This window comes from Zea mays, chromosome 3, assembly GCF_902167145.1.
Source record: "Zea mays cultivar B73 chromosome 3, Zm-B73-REFERENCE-NAM-5.0, whole genome shotgun sequence".
NCBI classification, from domain to species: Eukaryota; Viridiplantae; Streptophyta; class Magnoliopsida; order Poales; family Poaceae; genus Zea; species Zea mays.
Window position 1 is genome coordinate 51,167,948 of NC_050098.1, and position 23,166 is coordinate 51,191,113.

The window sequence follows — 23,166 nt, forward strand, 5'->3', positions numbered from 1 at the left end:
TGGACACTCACATGATAATTGAACTTAAAGATGGAAAATAAATCGTGATCCGATGATCCACCAGTGGTTTGTCTAAGTGATTTCACTTAAGTGTTTTGAGATATAATTTTATGCCTTTGATTAATTGGGATATTTGGGACACACTTATTAGTAAGACAGGTGTTGCTAATAAAATATTGACCAACTAAAATGCTTATCGCTTATCCATAGCCTACCTTGTTAACTTTGCATTATTTCCCCCACTTGTTGAGCCCCGACCATAAGTGAGCTCACCCTTGCTAATATTTTGATTAGAGGGTGATGACGAAGACTTCGCAGATGACTTTGATGAATTTTGAGTCTAACGATGCGCCAGTCACCTTCCTGTGGAAGAGTGTCCATGTTTAATTCTGCCGTACTTTGATAATGAAACTTGTTTAAGATACTATGATCTGAATGATGTAGTAAAGTTACTCTACTCTCTTTACGCCTTTATTGCATTGTCTTTTCATATATTACACTTGTGACGTCAACATATGTATGGAAAATGGATCCTGGCACACATATGCTATGCATTCGGTTTTGCCCCTAGAACTGGGTGTGACAAATGATATGTGACAACCCACCATATTCAAAAATCAATTAACAGATGTGGACCCTAAAGATGCATGTCTCTAAAATTGAGGAGTGTTTTAGAGTTGTACCCCTTAAAATCATGCATATAGAAATTTAGGCCCAATCCCATTTAGCCTCTCTCCTACCTTAGAAACTAACACGTCCTCCCAATCTCAATCTCAGCCACCAATGACTCCTCCCCCACCTTCTCACTGAGCAACACACATCTCCCTCTGTCGCTCCCACCATATATGCTTCCCACTGGTTCCTCCATCTCTTGGACTTCTTTCCAAGGCAGGGATGGCAATGGGTAAGGTACCCAATGGGCACACAAAGCCATACCCATACCCACTAGTGAAAAATGCCCCATACCCATACCCACTAGGCCACTACCCATCATGGGTACAAAATTACGCCATACCCATACCATCATGGGTAGCGAGTATCCATCGGGTACCCATACCCACTAACATTACAACAGACATGATCATTTGAATCGCAAAAGTAAGTGTCGAATACAAAATGTTGAAACTCCATACCTCTTCAATATTGAAAGATGCTAAAATAACATATTATCTCTGTGCTAGCATGACAAAATCATCGAACCCAACATAAATTTATCACAAGGTCAACAACATTTAGCATTAAATGGCAACACCATACAAGTTCCTTAATCCGAAGCCACATGTCATATGCTAGTGGGTTTCCTATCCGGTAGCGGGTATGGGGCAAGAGAGAACATACCCATGCCCACCATACCCGATGGGTATAACAAATGACCCAATAAAATACCCATGGGTATCAAAATTCACCATACCCATGCCCTAATAGGGTTTTACCAATCGTGTATCAGGTTTTAGGTACCCATTGCCATCCCTAGTCCAAGGCTCCAACCTCCCTTAGTCTTTCTTCCCCACCAAACATCCTCTCACCTCACAGACCCAAATAGTTAGTACAAATTTAATATTTTAAAATAGATATATATATGAAATTTGAGGCTAATATTTTCTTATATTATCAAGCATATTATTATAAATAAGAATAAAATTTTATATAATTGTTTTATAATTTTTTTGCTCCCTACAACAAAAAAGATGAAAAAATTGTATTCGTATCAGAATTTTAGATTTAACATTTGAGAAGTTATATGATAAATTTGATGTTTGCCTTTATGAATATTTACAAGTTAAATGCTAGAAATAAGGATACGAATTTGCATAGCCGATTCTTATATCCTTTTTATTCACAATCAAAGAAAAAAGACCAAAAAATGGTATATGAATAAGTATTTGTTTTTATCCCTATTCACAGTAACCCCATTTGATGTTTGCATGTGTCCCCTATCCTTCAAGTGATGGTTCCATTGCCCCCCTTACTACCAATGACACGAAGGACACCTGCCTATGTTGGCAGTATTTTTGTCATGGTTTTTATAGTCAAAACCATCAATGAAGTGTCCCTTTTGAAAGGAATTGTGCAAGGTAGTAATGGGTTTTTTATACAAATAACTTAGATCCACTAATTGATGTCCTTATTAGAATATATGGACAATAATGGAGGAGATTAGAGCTTGTGGGAGCACATAGCTAGGTCGGTCGATCCCCTATGGGTCAATTGCCCCCCATAAACACACTTACAAGAAACGTCCACCCTTGGATCAAGGTGTTATTTATATGTATGGAAATATTATAAAATCATCTACAACTTATTTATCGATAACTTTTCTAGATTCTACCAATAAGTTACTCAAAACATATCACAACCAATATAGGAGTACTGTTAGGATTCTTTTTGTGTGGACTATGGTACCATTCTACTGGTGGTACTAATATGTTGTTCATTCTACGGATGCTATCGATTCTAGTTTTGGTTCCACAAATTGGATGGCGTTGGGGGCCTATATTGCTGAAGGTCCTTTGTTTTGTTATGTCATACAATTTCTTAAGGGTGCAAGGTTTTGCGAAGATTGCTTGAATCTCGAAGGTTATTTGTCTAATATCTGGCTTCAGCGATGAACAAGTGCATTTCAGGAATGTTCTTATAGAAGTATGAAGTCAGGCTTCGACAGAGAGCGACATACAAAAACACTTCATCTATATGCAATTGTAAAAGACAATGGCCGAAGATAGCAGGTTCGGCCAAAAGCCGAAAGGAAGAAGCAACTGAGTGATGAAGGTTGGGACTCGTGGAGTCAGGAACGAAGAAAAGTACACTGTTGCCCCGATGCTGTTTGTAAATGACTTATGTAAAAATGGAAGGGTATCTGGTTTGCCCCGAACCGGTACTCACCACGGGCCACCGGATTAAAGATCGACGACCACTGATCTAACCAGAGCCGTAGTTAACCAGAGTCGTTGCATTGCGGATCTACGGTTCCCAACAATCGCGACCCCAGACACGATCAGAGCGTCCAAACCCAGATGGACGGCCAGGGAGTCGTCTTCTACCCTGCGACTGGCCACACAGCGGCGCTGTGCTCCCCGCGGCGGACGCCCCCGGCGAGCTCTGGCAGCCGATTCGCAGGTCCGTAAGCCTCAACACAATGCGGAACTAATGGTGAACACGTGGATGGGTAATTTACCTGCAGTGGCGCAGAAGACTTCTCCAGCCACGGAACCGAGCTGACGGCGGCGAAGGAGATACCAGAGCGATGAATCCTAGACTCCCCTCGACCCCAATCGCCTCTTCCCAGCTTCTGGTAGACCCACGCGGACACCCGCAGAGGCCCGACCGACGGAAACCGCGACGAATCGCAGAGGCGGCGGTGGATTCACTCCTCTCTAATCTCACGCAGCGACAACTAACACACTACGGAGCTGGAACTTCTTGCGGGTTGTCAGGTAGACCAGGGATGGCGGCTTGCTCCATGGTCATATAGGCCAGGTGGTTCGGTACCTAGCGCTTGACGCCCGGAGAAGTCACGCGGTTCGTTGAGCAGGAGCCGTTCGGCCATGGCGACAATCGTGCGGAGCAGGAAGCAGAACTGGTAAGCGGGGCCTACGCGTCATACACACGGGGCGGAACGGGGCGTAGAGAGATCGCGCAGCGCGCGATGCGAGGGCTGACTTACGGGGCCCACACGGCAGAGACCACGAAACCGGACGCGCGCACGGATAGTGGCTGGCCAGCGGGCCCCCCGTGTCGGCGTGCGGAAAACGCGGAGGTTAGGCCGCGCGCAGGAAACTGGGAATTGGGCCAAAAGGGAGGCAGACGACCCATGAAGCTTTTATTCTTTTCTCTCTTTTTTATCTTTTCTTTCTATTTTCTTTTTCCAAGTCCAATTCGAATTTGAATGTTAAATTCAAACATTGTGCAAATTTTATCCTCTAATCATATTGTGAAATGAAAATACCAATTTTTGGAATATAATTATTGGTATTATTTATATCACCTTTCTCTCTTTCTTATTTTTAAACCCTACTTTCAAACTTAGGGTATTGATTCCACTCCTAGTGTTTATTATCCTTATTATTATTATTTTATTTAATGCACAAACATATAAACTCCAACATGATGCATTTTTTTATCATTTGTTTGAATTAATCTCTAAATTTTGTGTATGCTCTTTTTTTTAAGATGCAAATGAGGCACATAAAATTGAGGATATCTCTCTATTATTCTTGGTATACAACTTGGAGTATTACACGGGGTCTACCCGGACCGCTGGGAGGCGACCTGCTTGGTGCGCCGTCCGGAGAACATTCTCTGGGGTGATGAGGTCTGCTCGGAGCATTATTCTATCTCTGAGCGGGACTCAGCTGAGGCGGCCATGCAAGATGCCGCACGGCGTGTGCTTTCGCACTACTGCTCAGTTTTCGGAGGGGTAGCCGAAGGTCTCAACCTGAAGTATTACCCCCGCCGTCCATCTGGCAGCACAAGAGGCGTGATTGTTTCACCTGTTGGTGAGGACAATCCTAGGTTGAGCAGCATAGTCAACCTAGCCGCCGTGCTAAACACGGAGCTGGACCATGCACTAGACGAGCTGAGTAGGGCTCATGCTGAGATCGCCCTGCTGCGGGCTGAGCGCGCGGAGCGTCGTCACCTGGACGATGGTTCCCCCGCCCCCGTCGGGACTCAGCACCCGTACCGCTCACCTCGGCGTGGACACCAGTCTTATGGCAATCCCGACTGTAAGACCAAGATAGACTTAGAACCATAGATCGTCAGAGTCGGATCTTGTAATTAATACGAAAATATATACATAGAAGTTATAGTCTTAGCGTTAGTCTCGCTCTTAGTCAGTCTTAGTTAGACAGGGTAGTTTGCTTATCCTGTGCATTTATGTTTGTCATGATGAACTATGGTTGCTTTGGATCTTTGTAATGACTGTCACGAGAGTGTGGGTATCCCCTGCATTTTGGTTTACCTGTTATGTTAATGGAGTTAGTTATCTAGTTGGGAAGCCTTTGATTCCACTTTCCTCTTTATCTGAGAAGTTGTGTTGGTCTGTGTTGGAGATCAGTGAAGATGCTCATCTGTTCAGTGTTGTGGAGAATTCTATACTCTTTTCTTATGCTGCAAGATTTGCGAGATCAGTTCTGATGTGTGGTTGCATTCTGCAGATGTCAGAAAACAGGCGCAGAGGAGGAAGGCGTGCTCAACAGGAGCAAGCCGCTCAGCAGGAGGAGGTACCTCAGCAACAGCAGCTGCCGCCCCCGCCCCTGATGTCCATCGAGCAGATGTTCCTGATGCAGACTCAGGCAGTTCAAGCCATTGGTCAGACTCTGGCTGCCATTCAGCAGCAGCAGCAGCAGCCCCCACCTCAGCCTCAGATGCCTCAGATACCCAGAGACAAGCGTGCTGAATTCATGAGAGGTCATCCCCCAACGTTTGCTCATTCTTCTGACCCCATGGATGCTGAAGACTGGCTACGCACTGTGGAGCGAGAGTTGCATACCGCTCAGTGCGATGACAGGGAGAAAGTTCTGTATGGTCTCCATTCGTTGAAAGGAGCAGCCCAGTCTTGGTGGGAGTCTTATCTCGCCACTCATGCCAACCCCGACACCATCACCTGGGAAGAGTTCAGAGGTAGCTTTCGTCAGTACCATGTTCCTGCAGGTCTGATGACAGTGAAGAAGGAGGAGTTCCTGGCCCTCAAGCAAGGGTCATCGTCTATTAGTGAGTACCAGGACAGGTTTCTACAGTTGTCTCGTTATGCTCCTGAAGATGTCAACACCGACGCCAAGCGACAGTACCGTTTCCTGAGAGGCTTGGTTGACCCTCTTCAGTATCAGCTGATGAATCACACCTTCCCGACATTCCAGCACCTGATTGATAGAGCAATCATGACAGAGAGGAAGCGTAAGGAGATGGAGGATCGTAAGCGCAAGATCAGTGGACCCCAGCCTGGAAGCAGCAATCGCCCTCGTTTTTCAAGCAATCAACCTCAGCAGTTCAGACAGAACCAGCGTCCACCTCAGCAGCAGCAGTTCCAAAGGCAGTATCCTCAGCACCAGTATCAGAATCGCCAGAACAATCAGTCAGGAGGAGGTTAGTTCCAGAGGTAGAATCAGCAGGCACCTCGTCTTCCTGCCCCCGCAACTCAGCCGAACAGTCAAGTAGCCCCAGCTCAGGCTGGAAACAGAGCATGTTACCACTGTAGAGAGCAAGGCCATTGGGTGATGCAATGTTCGAAGAAGGCGGCCCAGTAGCAGTCAGGCCCCAATGCCCTAGCAAAGCAGAATGTGTCTCAGCCTAGAGCAGGTAACCGCTCTCAGCCACGCTATAACCATGGGAGACTGAACCACTTGGAGGCTGAAGCAGTTCAGGAGACCCCCCGGCATGATAGTAGGTATGTTTCCAGTCGACTCCCATATTGCAGAAGTGTTATTTGATACTGAAGCAACGCATTCTTTCATTACTGCATCATGGGTAGAAGCACATAATCTTCCGATAACTACCATGTCAACCCCCATTCAAATTGACTCAGCCGATGGTAGAATTCGAGCCGATAGCATTTGTTTGAATGTAAGTGTGGAAATAAGGGGGATAGCGTTTCCCGCTAACCTCATAGTAATGGGTACTCAGGGAATAGATGTCATCCTAGGGATGAATTGTCTAGATAAGTATCAGGCAGTTATCAGTTGTGATAAGAGGACAATCAAGTTGGTGTCCCTACTAGGAGAGGAAGTGGTGACCGAGTTAGTCCCGCCTGAACCAAAGAAAGGAAATTGTTATCAGATGGCTGTCGATAGGAGTGAAGCAGACCCAATTGAGAGTATCAAGGTGGTGTCTGAGTTCCCAGATGTGTTTCCAAAGGACTTACCAGGTATGCCACCGGAGCGGAAAGTTGAATTTGCCATAGAGCTTCTTCCTGGCACCGCCCCTATCTTTAAGAGAGCTTACAGAATATCAGGACCTGAGTTGGTTGAACTTAAGAAGCAGATCGATGAGCTGTCAGAGAAAGGTTACATCTGGCCAAGCACCTCGTCTTGGGCCGCCCCTGTCCTATTTGTGGAGAAGAAAGATGGCACCAGAAGGATGTGTATCGATTATCGAGCTCTGAATGAGGTCACCATCAAGAACAAGTACCCCTTGCCCAGAATAGAAGACTTGTTCGACCAGTTGAGAGGAGTCAGCGTGTTCTCAAAGATAGATCTGAGGTCAGGTTATCATCAACTCAGGATTCGACCTTCAGACATTCCGAAGACGACATTCATTACCAAGTATGGGCTGTATGAGTTCACTGTGATGTCTTTCGGTCTAACCAATGCACCAGCCTTCTTTATGAACTTGATGAACAGTGTATTCATGGATTATCTTGATAAGTTTGTGGTGGTATTTATTGATGACATTTTGATTTATTCTCAAAGCGAAGAGGAGCATGCAGATCATTTGAGGATGGTATTGCAGAGATTGCGAGAGCACCAGTTGTATGCAAAGTTAAGCAAGTGCGAGTTCTGGATCAGTGAAGTCCTGTTCTTGGGTCATATAATCAACAAAGAAGGATTGACTGTGGATCCGAAGAAAGTGGCAGACATTATGAACTGGAAAGCGCCAACAGATGCTCGAGGAATCAAGAGCTTCATTGGAATGACCGGATATTATCGGCGATTCATTGAAGGGTTTTCGAAGATTGCGAAACCAATGACAGCTTTGCTAGGCAACAAGGTTGAGTTCAAGTGGACCCAGAAATGTCAAGAGGCCTTTGAAGCGCTGAAAGAGAAGTTGACTACATCACATGTCTTAGTCTTGCCTGATGTGCACAAGCCCTTCTCGGTGTATTGCGATGCTTGTTACACTGGCTTGGGATGTGTGTTGATGCAAGAGGGAAGAGTTGTGGCTTACTCGTCCCGACAGCTGAAAGTTCATGAGAAGAATTACCCAATCCATGACCTAGAGTTGGCAGCAGTGGTTCACGCACTGAAGACATGGAGGCACTATCTGTATGGGCAGAAATGTGATGTTTACACAGACCACAAGAGTCTAAAGTATATATTCACTCAGTCAGAGCTGAATATGAGGCAACGAAGATGGTTAGAGTTGATCAAAGACTATGAATTGGTGATTCATTACCATCCAAGCAAAGCGAACATAGTAGCAGATGCTTTGAGCAGGAAGAGTCAAGTCAATTTGATGGTCGCTCGTCCGATGCCTTATGAATTGGCCAAAGAGTTTGACAGGTTGAGTCTCGGATTTCTGAACAACGCGCGAGGAGTCACAATTGAGTTGGAACCTACCTTGGAGCGGAAAATCAAAGAAGCACAGAAGAATGATGAGAAGATCAGTGAGATCTGGCGACTGATCCTAGATGGCAGAGGCAAAGATTTTCGGAAAGATGCAGAAGGTGTGATATAGTTCAAAGACCGCTTGTGTGTTCCCAATGTCCAGTCTATTCGGGAATTGATTCTCAAGGAAGCTCATGAGACAGCTTATTCGATTCATCCTGGTAGTGAGAAGATGTATCAGGATCTGAAGAAGAAATTCTGGTGGTACGGATGAAGAGAGAAATCGCAGAGCATGTGGCTATGTGTGATAGTTGTCGACGGATTAAGGCAGAGCACCAGAGACCGGCTGGATTGTTGCAACCGTTGCAAATTCCTCAGTGGAAATGGAATGAAATCGTTATGGACTTTATTGTCGGATTGCCTCGCACTCGAGCCGGCTACGATTCCATTTGGGTAGTAGTGGACCGCTTGACCAAGTCAGCCCACTTCATACCAGTCAAGACCAACTACAACTGTGCAGTATTGGCAGAGTTGTACATGTCTCGGATCGTTTGTCTTCATGGTGTGCCAAAGAAGATAGTGTCAGACAGAGGAACGCAATTCACCTCTCATTTCTGGCAGCAGCTGCATGAAGCCTTGGGTACACATCTGAATTTCGGTTCCACCTATCATTCGCAGACAGATGGTCAGGCCGAAAGGACCAATCAAATCCTTGAAGACATGTTGAGAGCCTGTGCATTGCAAGATCAGTTCGGATGGGATAAGAGATTGCCTTATGCAGAGTTTTCCTAGAACAACAGTTACCAGGCCAGCTTGAAGATGTCACCATTTCAGGCGCTCTATGGAAGGAGTTGTAGAACTCCGTTGCAATGGGATCAGCCTGGAGAGAAGCAAGTATTCGGGCCCGACATTCTGCTTGAAGCCGAAGAAAACATCAAGATGGTTCGAGAGAATCTGAAGATAGCGCAATCAAGGCAGCGAAGCTATGCAGACATAAGAAGAAGAGAACTGAGTTTCGAGGTTGGAGATTTTGTCTATCTAAAAGTGTCACCGATCAGGGGAGTCAGAAGATTCGGAGTCAAAGGCAAGCTAGCACCCTGCTACATTGGTCCGTATCAGATTCTCGCAAGGCGTGGAGAAGTGGCCTATCAGCTCAGTCTGCCAGAAAATTTGTCTGCTGTGCATGATGTCTTTCACATGTCTCAATTGAAGAAATGTCTGCGTGTGCCAGAAGAGCAGTTGCCAGTGGAGGGTCTTGAAGTCCAGGAGGACTTGACCTACATAGAGAAACCATCGTAGATTCTCGAGACTGCCGACAGAGTCACCCGAAGGAAGACCATCAGAATGTGCAAAGTCAGATGGAATCACCACTCTAAGGAAGAAGCAACCTGGGAGCGTGAAGATGATCTGATGGCTAAATATCCTGAGCTCTTTGCTAGCCAACCCTGAATCTCGAGGGCGAGATTCTTTTAAGGGGGATAGGTTTGTAACGCCCTGAATTTGGTGGTAGAAATTTTTCTTCTTTTCTCTCACCAAATTCGGGCGTTACTCTCTTTTCTCTTCCTGTTTCGCTCCTTCTTCCTAATTTCAAACCAGTATAGTGACAGGTGTCCGTGTCATGTATAAACCAAAACCTAAGTGTCATGGGTGTTGCATCATGCCGAAGCGCATTTCTTTGTCTGATGTCGCATGTTCGTCTCGTTCTGTTTCAGATTTCAGTTCGCGATTGGAGTCCGTTTAATGGTCGTGCGTGTCATGGGTTTCGATCCGCGATGTGACCTAGCCCGGCCCGGTCCGGCCCGGCCCGGCCCGCGTGCCCCTGGCGCCCCTGCCCTCCCCCTGCGCGCCCCCCTCCCCCAGATCCGTTTGGCTCATTTGATTTCTCCCGCGCAGTAACCTCCCTCTCCTTCTTCCACCTCTCCCTCTCTCGTCCTCGTGGTGCCCTAGGGTTTGGAGTCGAGATCGCCGGAATTTCGATCCCAGAGGTAAGTTTTCCCCCTCCCTTTCCCTTTCCTCTCTCTCCTCTCCCTCCCCTTTTCTCCCCTGCGCACGCCCTCCCTTTCTCCCCTGCGCGCGCGCCCACTACTACAGATCATGCTATATGAGACGGTTAATTTTCAGTTATTAAGACGCTTATGAAGTGTCCAATTTTGATGGAGTCGCAAAAGATGTCCCACATTTAAGATGGTTATAAACCGTCTTAAAAGATATTATATAAGACAGTTTTTAATTTATAACCGTCTGAAAAAGGTATTTGTTTAAGTCATTTTGTCCGATAAACCGTCTGAAAAAGGTATTTGTTTAAGTCATTTCGTCCGATAAACCGTCTTGAATTAGGTTTTTTTAAGACACTGCTTCTAAAGAACCGTAGAGAATACAAACATTAAAAGTCATAAAGTATTTATCAAACCGTCTCGAATATCCTACAATAACAGACGATTACAATAGGAAAACCATCTTATTTAGGTGACTAATAATGGACATTTTAGAAACCGTCTTATTTAGGAGACTGATATTAGAAATTTTGGTAATCGTCTTATTAAGATTTAAACGAAATGACTTACACGGCAGTACATTCTTCAATTTATAATCATTTTTTCAGATATCATGTTATAATAATTTGAAAGAGAAATATACATAGAACAATATTATAATTAATATAATATAAATAAGTATCATTCAATATATCATAAGCATTGTCAAACAACGCATACATAAGTGTACTCTAAATCTAAACTAAAATACAACTGTTTGCACTAATGTTAAGCCTAACTTTATATAAATTAAAGTCTCCACACTTTTGCGACCACCAAATTTGAATTCTATTCTATGTTTTCCTATACAACAAATAGGAGAAAACTAGACATAGCAAAAAGCTCCAAGCAGCACGTGGATGGTCTCAAAGCTGCCCTTGTGCTTCTCCCTGTTCTTGATGACTCCTACACGCCCGGTGTTCCTCCCGCCAGTCACCATGACCACGTTGCCGACGTCAAACTTGATGATCCTTGCCTATATATTGTACACCCCATGTACCTCTGTATTCAATCTACTATACCCCAAGCCAGATCTACTTCCAATGGTGATCAGACAGAAGATGTTAATAATAAATAGACCCATCCTGAAATATAATGTTTTTGAGTTGCTCTACGTCAAACTATCCTAAATTTGGCAAACTTATAGAGAATAATAATATTTACAATAATAGATGAACATCATTTTCAACTCATACATTTATGAAATATATTTTTATAGTTGATCTCCTCAATGCCACTAATACTTAATACTCTTTTCTATGAACTTTGGCCAACCTGAAATTCATAGCATAATGTATCTTTACAGTAGCTACATGATGGGATATCAGCATTTGATGGACACCCAGAAGATAACGCTCAGAGAGGTTTAGCATTTGGTTCTCGACAATACCTGCATAATACACATGTTACGTTTGGCATTTGGTTCTCGACAATACCTGCATAACACACATGTTATGTGCAATATTGGCAACATTTCTTTGTTTTAGAATAAGTATGCAATTCAAGTATAGGGCCATTTCCCCCCAAAAGACAATGAAAAATATGTTCCACTACAAAACATGGTAAAAATAGAAGAGAAATCATGGAAGAAATGAAATATCACCTCAACACTTGATTTGGTGCTCTTGAGACCCGCTCTTGAAAAGATGTCCAACATTTGTTGTCAGAATCGGCCTACCCAGACAGCATTAAATAAATATAATGATTGATGCATAAGCAGAAGTCCAACAGAGGTTATTCTGAAAGAAAATGGACCCAAAACCTCAAATTGATCCATCCATGACTGCATCATAGCATCAGGTTTCCCATGTCTTTGCATCACCAACAACTTCGAGTTATTCTCATCACCACTATTGGAATCAAATATACCTTCATAGTCTATTTTTATCTCAAATTCTGGCCAAGAAGTGTTAGCAGGAACTGAAAGTAGAGAAAAAAATGTCATCACAACCCAATTCAAATGTTAAGAGTATAATAGCTTTAGTAATCCATACATAATCACCTTTTCCAATAGTTGGCAAAACTGAATTTGAAGCAGCGGAAGAACTTATTATCTGGAGGCAATCATTTTTATGACCAGTACGCCAATGCAGTGCCTGAGAAACAGCAATTAAGAGCCATTAATCCAAAATATATGTCCATGTCAGAAACCAATTCATGGACGCTAAAGTTTGACACACATACCTGATGTTTCTCAGAACAGTATCTTGCTTTCTTACAACTACTACATATTTTATCACCTTTCCAGGTACCACACCAGTGGCATACATGGGCTGGCAACAAATATTTAGGCATTTGAAAGAATTTAGTAACATTAACCCTTTGACAACCACGGGACAAGTAAAGCTCAATTACCAACAACAACAACTAATAGACATATTGTAGGATTATAGCACATAAACAGTAATGTGACACATCAGAAAATTTAAAAACAATCGTCTTATATTTATTTTAAGCTTACATACTTCCAAATAAACTTCTTTTGAACAAAATTTGCATGTGCCATAGGTCCCTAGCCACTCCAAATGTAAATAAACAGAAATGTTCCAAACGAGAAAGCAAGGTAGTAGTTGGCATTAGTTTATCTTTGAGTAATCATTGTCAGATGTCCAGAAAACTGACAACTCCATTAGAATATCAACAGTAAGGTTCTTAAATAGCACCTGAAATCCCAAAAGAACATTTAGCATGGCCATGGGTAGCTAGGGCAGATACAAAGTCAATAAAGAAACTATCAAAAAAAGGAATGTTGAGGACCTCAATATCAAATTTCAGATTCATCTTGAGGTTTGGAAGATTATAAATTTCAGCAAGTAGACTTAGAATTCCCATGGTCCAGGGATTTGGAGGTCGATATGCGATACTTGACTGGCAAGGTTCAAGGATCTGCAGAGCAGCCAATGGTCATGACTCATGATGCACCCAAGTTAATAATTGGATTTTCTTTAAGCTAGTTTAATCAGATTGTAATCTTTGGAGAAATATTTTACAAAAAAGTTAGCAGGAATGGACACCTTTGAAGTGAATGGTATGACCACAATCATCAATCCTTTCTCATATGCCTGAAGAAAAAATTCTCCAAAGATTATGAGCAGACAAATTGAATCGATTGAAGTGAATTGTACACCTCAGGAAGCACATAAATTTTACCAAAAAACACAGGTGAAACAGAAATATCATATTAAATAATATAGAGCAATACTAAATAAAGGATCTAGACAGCCTAAGGGAGCTTTTGGAACTCCAAGTCTCCAACTACCAATGAGTTTAATGCAGAGAAGCAGTACCTCCACGATAAGAGATTTTGGATCAATCTCCTTAGCCCTTAGTGCCTGATTCCTACCAATGGTGAACTTTCCCAACCAACTGCCTAGGTTTTTAGCAAGGAGCGCTCCTCGGAACTAGATTTGATAAGGTCTGATCTTAACAAGACCTGCAGCAAAAGTATCCAAGTTTAAACAAAATGGCTAGCAAAAAATAAAAACAGGGCAGACGAATTGGAGAGAACAAAAACCTTGCAGTTCTCATATGTGGCTTTCAGTATTTCCTTGTTCAAGGATTTTGAGTTTACTTTATCAAAGAACTTCAGATACAAATCATGGAAATTTGGTTCAATGCTTGCCCTGTTAAGATGAGCAGTGATTTGTATACCTCAGCATTGTCAGACAAATCTATACAAAATCAGTAATTGAGAATGATACCTTTTCATGACCATGTATTGTGCAAACCAAGGATAATACTGTTCTTGTATGACCTCATTAAATTCCTTTGCCTTAGCTTCCATATTTGAGATGGATATATTGTTGATCATAAAAAGGATTGAAAATATTATAGACAGTGTTTATATTACATGAAATAAAATTTGAAGACAAACTACAAATAAAATGGGTACACCGATAGTATTTGCTAAAATGGAAGGCCAAAATTCTGATGAGGCTGAAGCTTACCGATATCCAGTAGTGTAGTCCTAAGCATTCAAAATGCAGAATTATTATGATTGGTTAGCTGTATGAAAAGGTTACTATAATGTGGGATTTCTAGACAGAGCAAGATCATCAAAACAAATTTATTAAGCTTAACAATACAACAATCATCACAAGTGTGGAATCATTATTCGCTAACGTATCATTCAAAAGCAATAACATGCACTATGCAAACAACATTGCCATGACATATAAATTAATATAGTCTAATGGTCATACAAGAATTCTCATATTGCAACGATCACCTCAGTTAAGATCTCCAAAATTCATACCAAAATGGCTAGTAAACTGCGCAAGAATGGGTGTAAATGACAGAGAGTTTACAAAACCTTGCGCTTAGTAAGCATGAGCCTATCAGCGATGGAGGCCTTGGGATGGCGAAACCCCATAGCTAGGTCCTGGTCATGGTTGAGCCTGAGATCCTAGACGACCGCGTGCACCCCCTCCCCGAGAATAGATCTTGGGCCGCACAGGCCCCTCGAAGTCGGTGGTAAGCATCTCTCGTGCCTCGACCGGAAGCGTCTGCTCCACCGCAGTGGGCTCCATCCTGCCATGCACCTCCCCGACCGCCGCCAACACCATCACGATCTTTGCCACCAGCCGCAGCCTGCGCCATCATCGTCACGTTTCCATTTCTGCGTGCAACAAGCGGGTGACGCTGCCGCGGTGGCGGCTAGGGTGTCCCTCCCCCGGTGGCGGCTGGGGTGTCCCCCATCGCCGAGGCAAACACGAAACACTAGGGGAAAGGGGTAGAGCTGGAGCCGCAATGCCTCTAGAAGGTTCGAGCTGGAAGTGGAAATTGTGAGGAATTCAAATGCGGCGGGAGGTCAAATCCGGTGGAATCGACGAGCTTTGATCAAGATCGATTAGGGATTTTGGGGCTGGGTCATCAGAGTGGCCCCAACGGCTTGGACTTGATCTGAGATTGGGTGGAGGCGAGAGAAAAATTAAGCGATTCAGGTGAGGGAGTTAGCACCTAGGGGCAGCGCGACAGAGCATCCTTGTGCGCACGGAGGGGTTCAAGAGGAGGTAGCAGCGCTTGCGCCGCACATCGACAGTGCAGGCCGCAGAGAAGGAAACAACACGGAGCACAGGGGCAATACGTAGCTACATGTGTGGTAGTGTATGCCTCTGTATTAGTCTATCTTCCTCGTGCATCTATTAAAAGAATATTTAGATAAAGAACAAAATGTAGACACACTTATAGAAAATGGTACATCTCACTCACAATATTCAACAATTAACCCTAAACCCCTTGGTACATAAATGATATGAAATAAAGTAAAATGATGACTTAGGTCTGTTGTGTGACGTTAATGATCGGGTCGCATGTGGGTCCATTTTACTATATATATGTATCAAGTTGCAGAGATAAGTTTTAAATTTTATATCATATATATCACCAAACTAAGCCAAATTCACTATTTACTACATTTTTTTACAATACGTCTTATTAGAAATATCATACGAAGGCAGTTTTATATTTAGAAGTGTCTAGATACTCACTAAAATTTAAGACAATTCTTATAGTCTAGACGACTCTAATAATATCTTTATTTGAGATGGTTTCATATACAGAAGTGTCTAATATACTAACCAAAATCTAAGACAATTCTTGCAATCTTAATGACTCAAAAGGTATCTTTATTTGAGACGGTTTTCAATAACAATCTGTCTTAAATTAATATAAGACATTTCTTACGATGTAACTGTCTCAAAACACTTCTTTTATTTAAGACGGATCCCCAACAAACCGTCTTACCTTACTCATCATCATACGATAAAAGACGCTTCTATAAAATACACTGATATCCGTCTTAAAATGTGTGTCTTAAATAAACATATTTCTAGTAGTGGCCCCTGCCCGTGGTGGCGCTCACCCCTGCTCGCCCTGCGCGCGGCGGCCTGCCCGACGCGGCCCGCCCCTCCCTCCCCGCGGCGGCGCGGCGTGGCCTCGCCCCGACCCCCTGCGCGGCTGCGCTCGCCCAGCCCCGACCCCTGCGCGGCGGCGCTCGCCCCCGCCTCGGCCCCCGCCGCGGCGCTCGCCCCTGCCCCTCCCCTTCCCCCCTGGCGCGGCGCTCGCCCCCGCCCCTCCCTCCCCGCGGCGGCGCGAAGCGGCCCCGCCCCGGCCCCCTGCGCGGCGGCGCTCGCCCTGCCCTGGCCCCCGGCGTGGCCCGCCCGCCCCATGCTTCCTCCGGCGCGGTCCTCGGCCCCCCGGCATGGCGGCCTTGCCCCCGGCGCGGCGGCCTGGCCCCCCAGCGCGGCGTTCCCAGCCCCTCCCCCCCGGCGCGCTGCCCCCTGCGCGCGGCCCCGACCCCTGCGCGAGGCCCTCGGCACCTGCGCGCGGCGTCCCGGCCCTCGGCGTGGCTCGCGTGGCCTCGGCGCGGCCTCGCGCTCTCCCGTTTACCCCTAACGTGTTCCCGCGTGCGCAACCCCACGCGCGCGGTGATTATCCTTGGTTTTTAATTAATTTCAAACTCTGTTAGTTAGCGTGCTGCGTCATGCGCTTCATCGCGCGACGATTCTTTTAATTTATATTTATCAATATGCTGCGTCGCGCGCTTCGTCGCACGACGATCCATTTTAATTTCAGGTTGTTTAATGTGTGACGTCGCGCGTCCTGTCACGCGACGTTCCACTTTAAACTCAGTTCTGTTGACGTATGTCGTCGTGCGTTTCGCCGCGCGATGCTCAACGTCTCTTTATAATTAATGCAAGTGTCTCGTTGTGCGCTCGGTCGCACGACGAGTCGTTGATTTCTTAATTCGATTTAAAGTGTTGTGTCGTACGTCTCGCCATGCGACCCCTCCCTTTCATTCATCTTTATCTATCTATAACGATTAAAACATGGAACATGACCATATTTTATACTAAACGTAGTATCCAAGCTAATGCCCTTCGGTTGAGCGAGTGGTTTAATTTATAATAATGTAGCGTGATCGTTTCTCGACTATCTTTTTCTCTTTCTCTCTTAACCGTAGTTGCGAGCCCGCGTGGAACGTCTGTTTACTTACTGCATTCTATTGTATGGTGTACTGTTCTTTTGTATTAAATGTGTGGATGTATGTATGTTTGCGCTCGCATAGAGAACGATCCGGTTGAGGAGCCCGAAGAACTCGCAGGAGAAGCCCCTGAGCAGCAGTTGGTTGGTGGAGGCAAGTGTCCCTTGACCTATCTCTGTCCTATACATTATTTAATTCACCTCCTGCATTACACACTTATACCTAAGGATTGACTAGCTTTTGTTATCCATGTCCTTGTTTACCTATTTGGGTCGGATTATTATGGTTTAGCTTTATTCTATTGCTCAACTCTAATCAATAAACATGATGAGAAATATCAATGATACGCTATTTTCCCCTCTTTTATTATGATGTTATACTTGTGGCCTTCAAGGGGGCTCGAGCAGTTTCTCGAGTGCCTCTCCGTAAGGACCTGTTCGTTGGATGACCGCCCGGGAAAACAGTGCAACCATGAGGGTGGAATGGGGTGCCCTTAGCTGAATAAATAGAGGATCCGGGGTGTAGTTCGCTTAGCCGTCGTGCCATCAATGGGGCTCGGTGTATGCGGCTCGCTCTGCCAAGCTTGGGTTCGCCCCTTGGGGAGGAGTGCGGTGCACTTAGGAAACCTAACGGGCGGCTACAGCCCCGGGGAATCTTTGTAAAGGCTACGTAGTGATACCCTGCTGGGCCACCTAGGTAGTGGTTAATGGGGAGTAGCTCTCTCCGGGCAGAAAGGGAGTCACGGCTTGTGGGTAAAGTGCACAACCTCTGTAGAGTGTTAGAAAACTGATATATCAGCCGTGCTCGTGGTTATGAGCGGCCAAGGGAGCTCCAGTGATTAGTGGTACTTGATCAGAGATGTTTGGTTTGCAGGTGGCAATGAGATTGATGGTTCCTGGTTTTGACTCTGGTAATGGTAAGTGGTGCTCCTTCCGTTTGGAAAGGAGTACATTTGGGTTAATACCGTGGGTTAATTATAAAACTTGGCTTTCTCTACTAATAATAATAAATCTGACCAACTAAAAGCAACTGCTTGACTTATCCCCACATAAAGCTAGTCCACTACAGCCAAACAGGATACTTGCTGAGTATGTTGATGTGTACTCACCCTTGCTCTACACACCAAACCCCCCCATCCCCAGGTTGTCAGCATTGCAACCACTGCTCAAGAGAAGATGAAGCCATGGAAGGAGACCACTAGGAGTTCCAAGATTATGATGAGTTCTAGGTGTGGGTTAGCGGCAACCCCCAGTCGCCTGCCTGTGAAGGCCACGTTTATCTACGTTTCTTTTCCGCACTTTGATTATTGTAAAGACTATGTGGATGTCTCAAACATATGATGTAATCAACTATTATTCCCCTTTTTAATACTATTTGAGCACTGTGTGATGATGTCCATGTTATGTAACTGCTGTGTACGTGAATTGCTGATCCTGGCACGTACATGGTTCGCATTCGGTTTGCCTTCTAAAACCGGGTGTGACATAGGGCCTGCCACCCAACGTGTTTAGATAGCATGCAACCAGCATGGGGTTAAGGGAGTGCCTATGATATTGAATCACAAGGGCTACAAATTGCAACCTATTAAATTATTTTCGTTCTAAAGCAGGGGAGTATATTGTAGTTAATGAGTGTGGTGATACTTAATTGGTCATTATCACACATTGGTCTCTATGTGTAAACTTTTTGAGGGAAGGAATCCATAAAAGTTTGAGTGGTATGTAGAGAACAAAGGGGTGATTGTTAGGGTGTGTCCTCTACATGAGATGGTTAACAAGAACTAGGGTAGAGTTAATCCTAACAGTCCATCCACACCATTAATCGGGGGGCTATCCTAACTGTTGGTTGAAGCAACCAATAATACGACACCATATAAATAGATTAAGGGGGCTAGCAAGTTGAGATAGCGCTAATCGCTCGACCACAAACCCTAATCGATATCCACACATGTCCCCATCACCTTGGCGTGCGTAGTGACTGGAGGAGCTGCAATCTATGGAGTCAGGATCCGTGATCACCCCAAAGGGAATGAGATTCGAGTCGCCTGCAGGTGCTACTGGAGGAGGAGATCCACCGCTGACCGACGATGACAATCAACAACCTCACTAGAACAACCTGAGAGGTGGTGGACCAGGAGAGGCAGGTCTATGATGCAACACGCCGCCGGCATCGCCGCCGCCATGAACAACAACGAAGGTAGGTCTACCTACACCTCTTTGTATATTAGTCTATTCATCATCGAGGTTTTCCCAATTTAATATTCTAGGGGATTAGGAATTAATCATAGGAACCACATAATCTAAGACGACGCACCACCATTGGAAAACGACGAAGTTGCCGGAGCAATATCGTCTATAAAGTCGTGTCACCAATGCTAGCCCTATGGGTACACAAAAGATGCCCATAATTCCTCATGCATCTCTTCATATCACTTGTGGCATGAAATGAAGGCAATTTGTTGCTGCCTTCCTCCATGACTAACTTTAAAATATCAGTGGTAATGCTAGCATGTGAAAGAGTGGCTACATCAGATGACCGATTGAATCAACAAGCCAACGAATACCTCGGCTGACAATAAGAGTGTCACACCCAGAATTAAGGACAAATCTAGATGCATCTCAAATGTGTGTCAGGATCATGTCTCACACATATGATGACTCATGGTACAAAAAACAATATCACATCTTTATTGCTTAATACAATTCCTATACAAAATAAATAAATATAATACATCATATGACGACACGATCCTCCACAACTAGAGTTGACTGGGAGACGATGACCTAGACCTCTTCAAACTCTTCATAGCATCCTTCATTCTCCTCCAGCGGTATCTGTTCTTGACCTGATGTGATTATAGCAAGGGTGAGATCCCATACGGTCATCGCCAGCAAGTGTGGGGAAAAATGTTATGAGCTCACTTACGGTTGGAGCTCATGTAGTGTAATGCTTGCTAAGGATAATGGTTAAGGCTGAGCATTGCTTTTAACTTTGTTGGTTAAAATTTTATTAGCAATTAATAGGTATAAATAAACACCAACCCAATTAATAATAGACAATAATAAAGAATAAATCTCACAATGCAATGCGTGACAGATTAAATTTAATTCCATAATTATTCATGTGAGGGTTTGAGCCGCTCTTGACCGTGAGCACGTCTGATATACCAGTTTTACATTATGTAGAGGTTTTGCATCTTTATCCTCAAGTCATGTATCCCGTCTAGCCAGGGTTTGCATGACCCTTAGACACTTTCGAGGTAAATAGCTAGGGATTCACTACGAGGCATTTATAAAGTTCTACTAACTTGAGAAAACCGACTACGGTTTGAGGCAGAGGGGGTATAGGAATTCCTCGTTCAAAAAGCTATCAAAGACAGTTCAACCTGAGAACCTCCCTATACTTACGGCAACTCCACCCCGCTTGCCTATTTCAGATAAGGTAACCTCTCACTAGCTTTCCTAATTAATTGGCTAAGGGTGTACCATTCCAGCCTTGTGGTAGCACTGTTGTCTCGTGTGGTTGCTCCATGTTCCAATTAACAAAATGATCTTGTCATGCATCATCATAAAGACAACAACATTAATAAGAAATGATCATAATTCAGATATAATGTTGATCCCTCAACCAAGTAGAGCAATAGCATGGCTACCCAATAATTCATTTGTATGCAAGGTGTAGGGTAAACAAAACTAGGTAACCTATTAGGTCCCAACAAATAACCTATTTGTGCTGCGGTGATTAACATAATCATAAATATTATTAGGTCAAAAAATATGATCAAGGACATAACTTGCCTTTTACTTGCCACAACTTGATGCTTAGATATATCTCCAAAGTTGGGCTTCAAGTTCCTCGTCGTAACCACACTTCTATCATACATATAGGAAAATAATGAATAAAAATAACATTACACCAAAGATGGAAACAAACCATACAATAGTATTATAGACATTGCTACGAAATCATGGGTTCGAGAATCACTAAAATCAGAGTTAAAACGAAAGAGTTATGGATAGAACAAGATTTTTTAGGCGTAATTGATCTAACTGATGGGATCTTATAGATATTGCATTTAGACTAAACAAGTATTAACTTGAAATATTTGAGTTGGTATTCATCACTTTAACAATTATTTATAAAAGCCTAAGTTAAAACTATAAATTAGATCTAGATTGCCTAGCTAATTTAAATTAGTTAAACAAATATTTAAATAATTAATAAAAATCATGTGGTATGATTAAAACAATGTTATTACTACGTACACAAAATTAATATGAACCTAACATAATGTAAACAAATTATTTGACCCAGAAGATATCCTATTTTTAATAAATCAGTAGGGATGCACAGAAATAGGTTATATGACGCGATTTGATTGGTTAGATTGATTTGTTAAAGGTGGGAAATGTTTGTTCACAAAGACATGACCCAACTGATGTAAACTTATTAGAATTATACCTACTGTTAAATTCATGTTGCATGATAGTCTTACATGTAAAAGGGTTTGTGGTGGTGGTTATCTATCAAACGGGAAGCGACAAGCCTGTCACGTGAAAAAGACCCCTAACCTACCACCAACTTACTTTCCAACCAAGCCCTTCGATGTCGCACTGCTGCTGGAAATCTTGCTTTTTTCGTAGATTGATGATGAACCGGAGATCTGATCGACGAACCGGAAATACGGTGACGAAGATCTAGCCGAGCTGGTCACATCGATCTTCTGGGTTGCCCCAAAAGGCTAACGGACAGAGAGAAATTCCTCAATAGATTTGTCACTAGAGTTGGTGAGGAACTCAAACTTCGACGAGCTATTATGGGGTTGTGTAGATAGTTATGTTCTAGGATGGGCCAAGCCAGACATGTATTTATAGGATGGCTTGGGTCGATAAATCCGAATTTTAAAGATTTTCTATTTTTTTGAAAATACAAAAACTCATTTTTATGCTAAAAATGTTCAAATGGCTTCAAAAATCTAGGAAAATTCTTAGAAATGTTTTGGCACCCAACGAACACAAATAAAATAGTTTGATGTTATAAGAATGTTTTAAGTGCCTCTAATAAATGGATTTTTGCTTTTCAAAAATATAAAAGTAATCAGAAAAATACAAAAATGATTGGGGACTTCTGCGAGGTTTGTTATCATGTCTCAAACTGGTTTTATACTTAGAAACACTATACAACGACATGAATGCAGCAAAACAAGTCCAACCTTATATTTTGTTTTAATTGTTTTATAATAAAAGAAAATACTTAAAACTATATCATGTGATTCTAAACAAGTCATATCTTAATAAATCAAACTAAATCTTGGAAAAATTTATTGGTTCAAAAAAATAGGGTGTTACAAATCCTACCCCTTAAAAATAATCTCGTCCCCGAGATTAGTAGAAAAGGGATGCATAAAGTTTTGCTTGTAGTTTACCTTTTTGTTTCTAATTAGTTCAAAAATTGAAAGTTTTTCAGTCTTCAATACTAATTAGCTGGTGGCTAGAAACAACTGGGGTGAGAATGACTGTTGTGACTAGAATAGGTTAGAGCAAGGAAAGTTTTTATCCACAATCCTGACTCATTTGGATATCTAATGTGACTCTTGTCCTTTTCCTTGATGAGGTTGATCTATTCCTCCTTCGGTCTTGGCGTTACCATCTAAGTTAGGGACCTTCGATCTAGGTGTTAGCATTGGAGTTTAAGGGCATATAGTTAGTATAGTTGTGGGCGAATTATGTTATATGAGATAGTTCAAAATCTTGGATGTTTTTAATTTTAGCGTGGCCTATATATGTAACACCTTAAATCCATCAATTAAAATAATACATTATTAGTTATTAATCTTAGTGTAGAAAAATTAAAATTTAAACTAATTTCTTGATTCCATTTACTTTTG

General features: G+C 43.2%; 1 protein-coding gene and 2 pseudogenes across 2 annotated transcripts; all 3 read right to left on the reverse strand.

The window, feature by feature from the left end:
- Positions 1-11,957: 11,957 nt before the first annotated feature.
- On the reverse strand, positions 11,958-12,616 carry LOC109944947 (uncharacterized). Its single transcript, XM_020550694.1, has 3 exons — positions 12,479-12,616; positions 12,297-12,390; positions 11,958-12,214 (listed from the first exon to the last, which is right to left on the reverse strand). Exons 1-3 carry the CDS (start codon positions 12,587-12,589, stop codon positions 11,958-11,960), a joined length of 462 nt encoding a protein of 153 aa, XP_020406283.1. The 5' UTR covers positions 12,590-12,616.
- A 315-nt stretch (positions 12,617-12,931) lies between these two features.
- LOC103650074 (CCR4-NOT transcription complex subunit 1 CAF1-binding domain pseudogene) lies at positions 12,932-13,910 on the reverse strand (annotated as a pseudogene). The gene is made up of 5 exons (NR_163428.1): positions 13,809-13,910; positions 13,582-13,727; positions 13,309-13,356; positions 13,052-13,180; positions 12,932-12,957 (listed from the first exon to the last, which is right to left on the reverse strand). The product of NR_163428.1 is annotated as a CCR4-NOT transcription complex subunit 1 CAF1-binding domain pseudogene (transcript).
- Positions 13,911-14,490: 580 nt separating this feature from the next.
- On the reverse strand, positions 14,491-19,461 carry LOC103650073 (uncharacterized; annotated as a pseudogene).
- Between the last annotated feature and the right edge of the window lie 3,705 nt (positions 19,462-23,166).

Coding starts and splice junctions, on each gene's coding strand:
- LOC109944947 (XM_020550694.1), bottom strand. CDS start 12,589: ATGCCTAAATATTTGTTGCCAGCCCATGTATGCCACTGGTGTGGTACC. Junction 12,391..12,478: donor ACTGTTCTGAGAAACATCAG/GTATGTGTGTCA, acceptor GCTGTTTCTCAG/GCACTGCATTGGCGTACTGG. Junction 12,215..12,296: donor TTTGCCAACTATTGGAAAAG/GTGATTATGTAT, acceptor CTCTACTTTCAG/TTCCTGCTAACACTTCTTGG.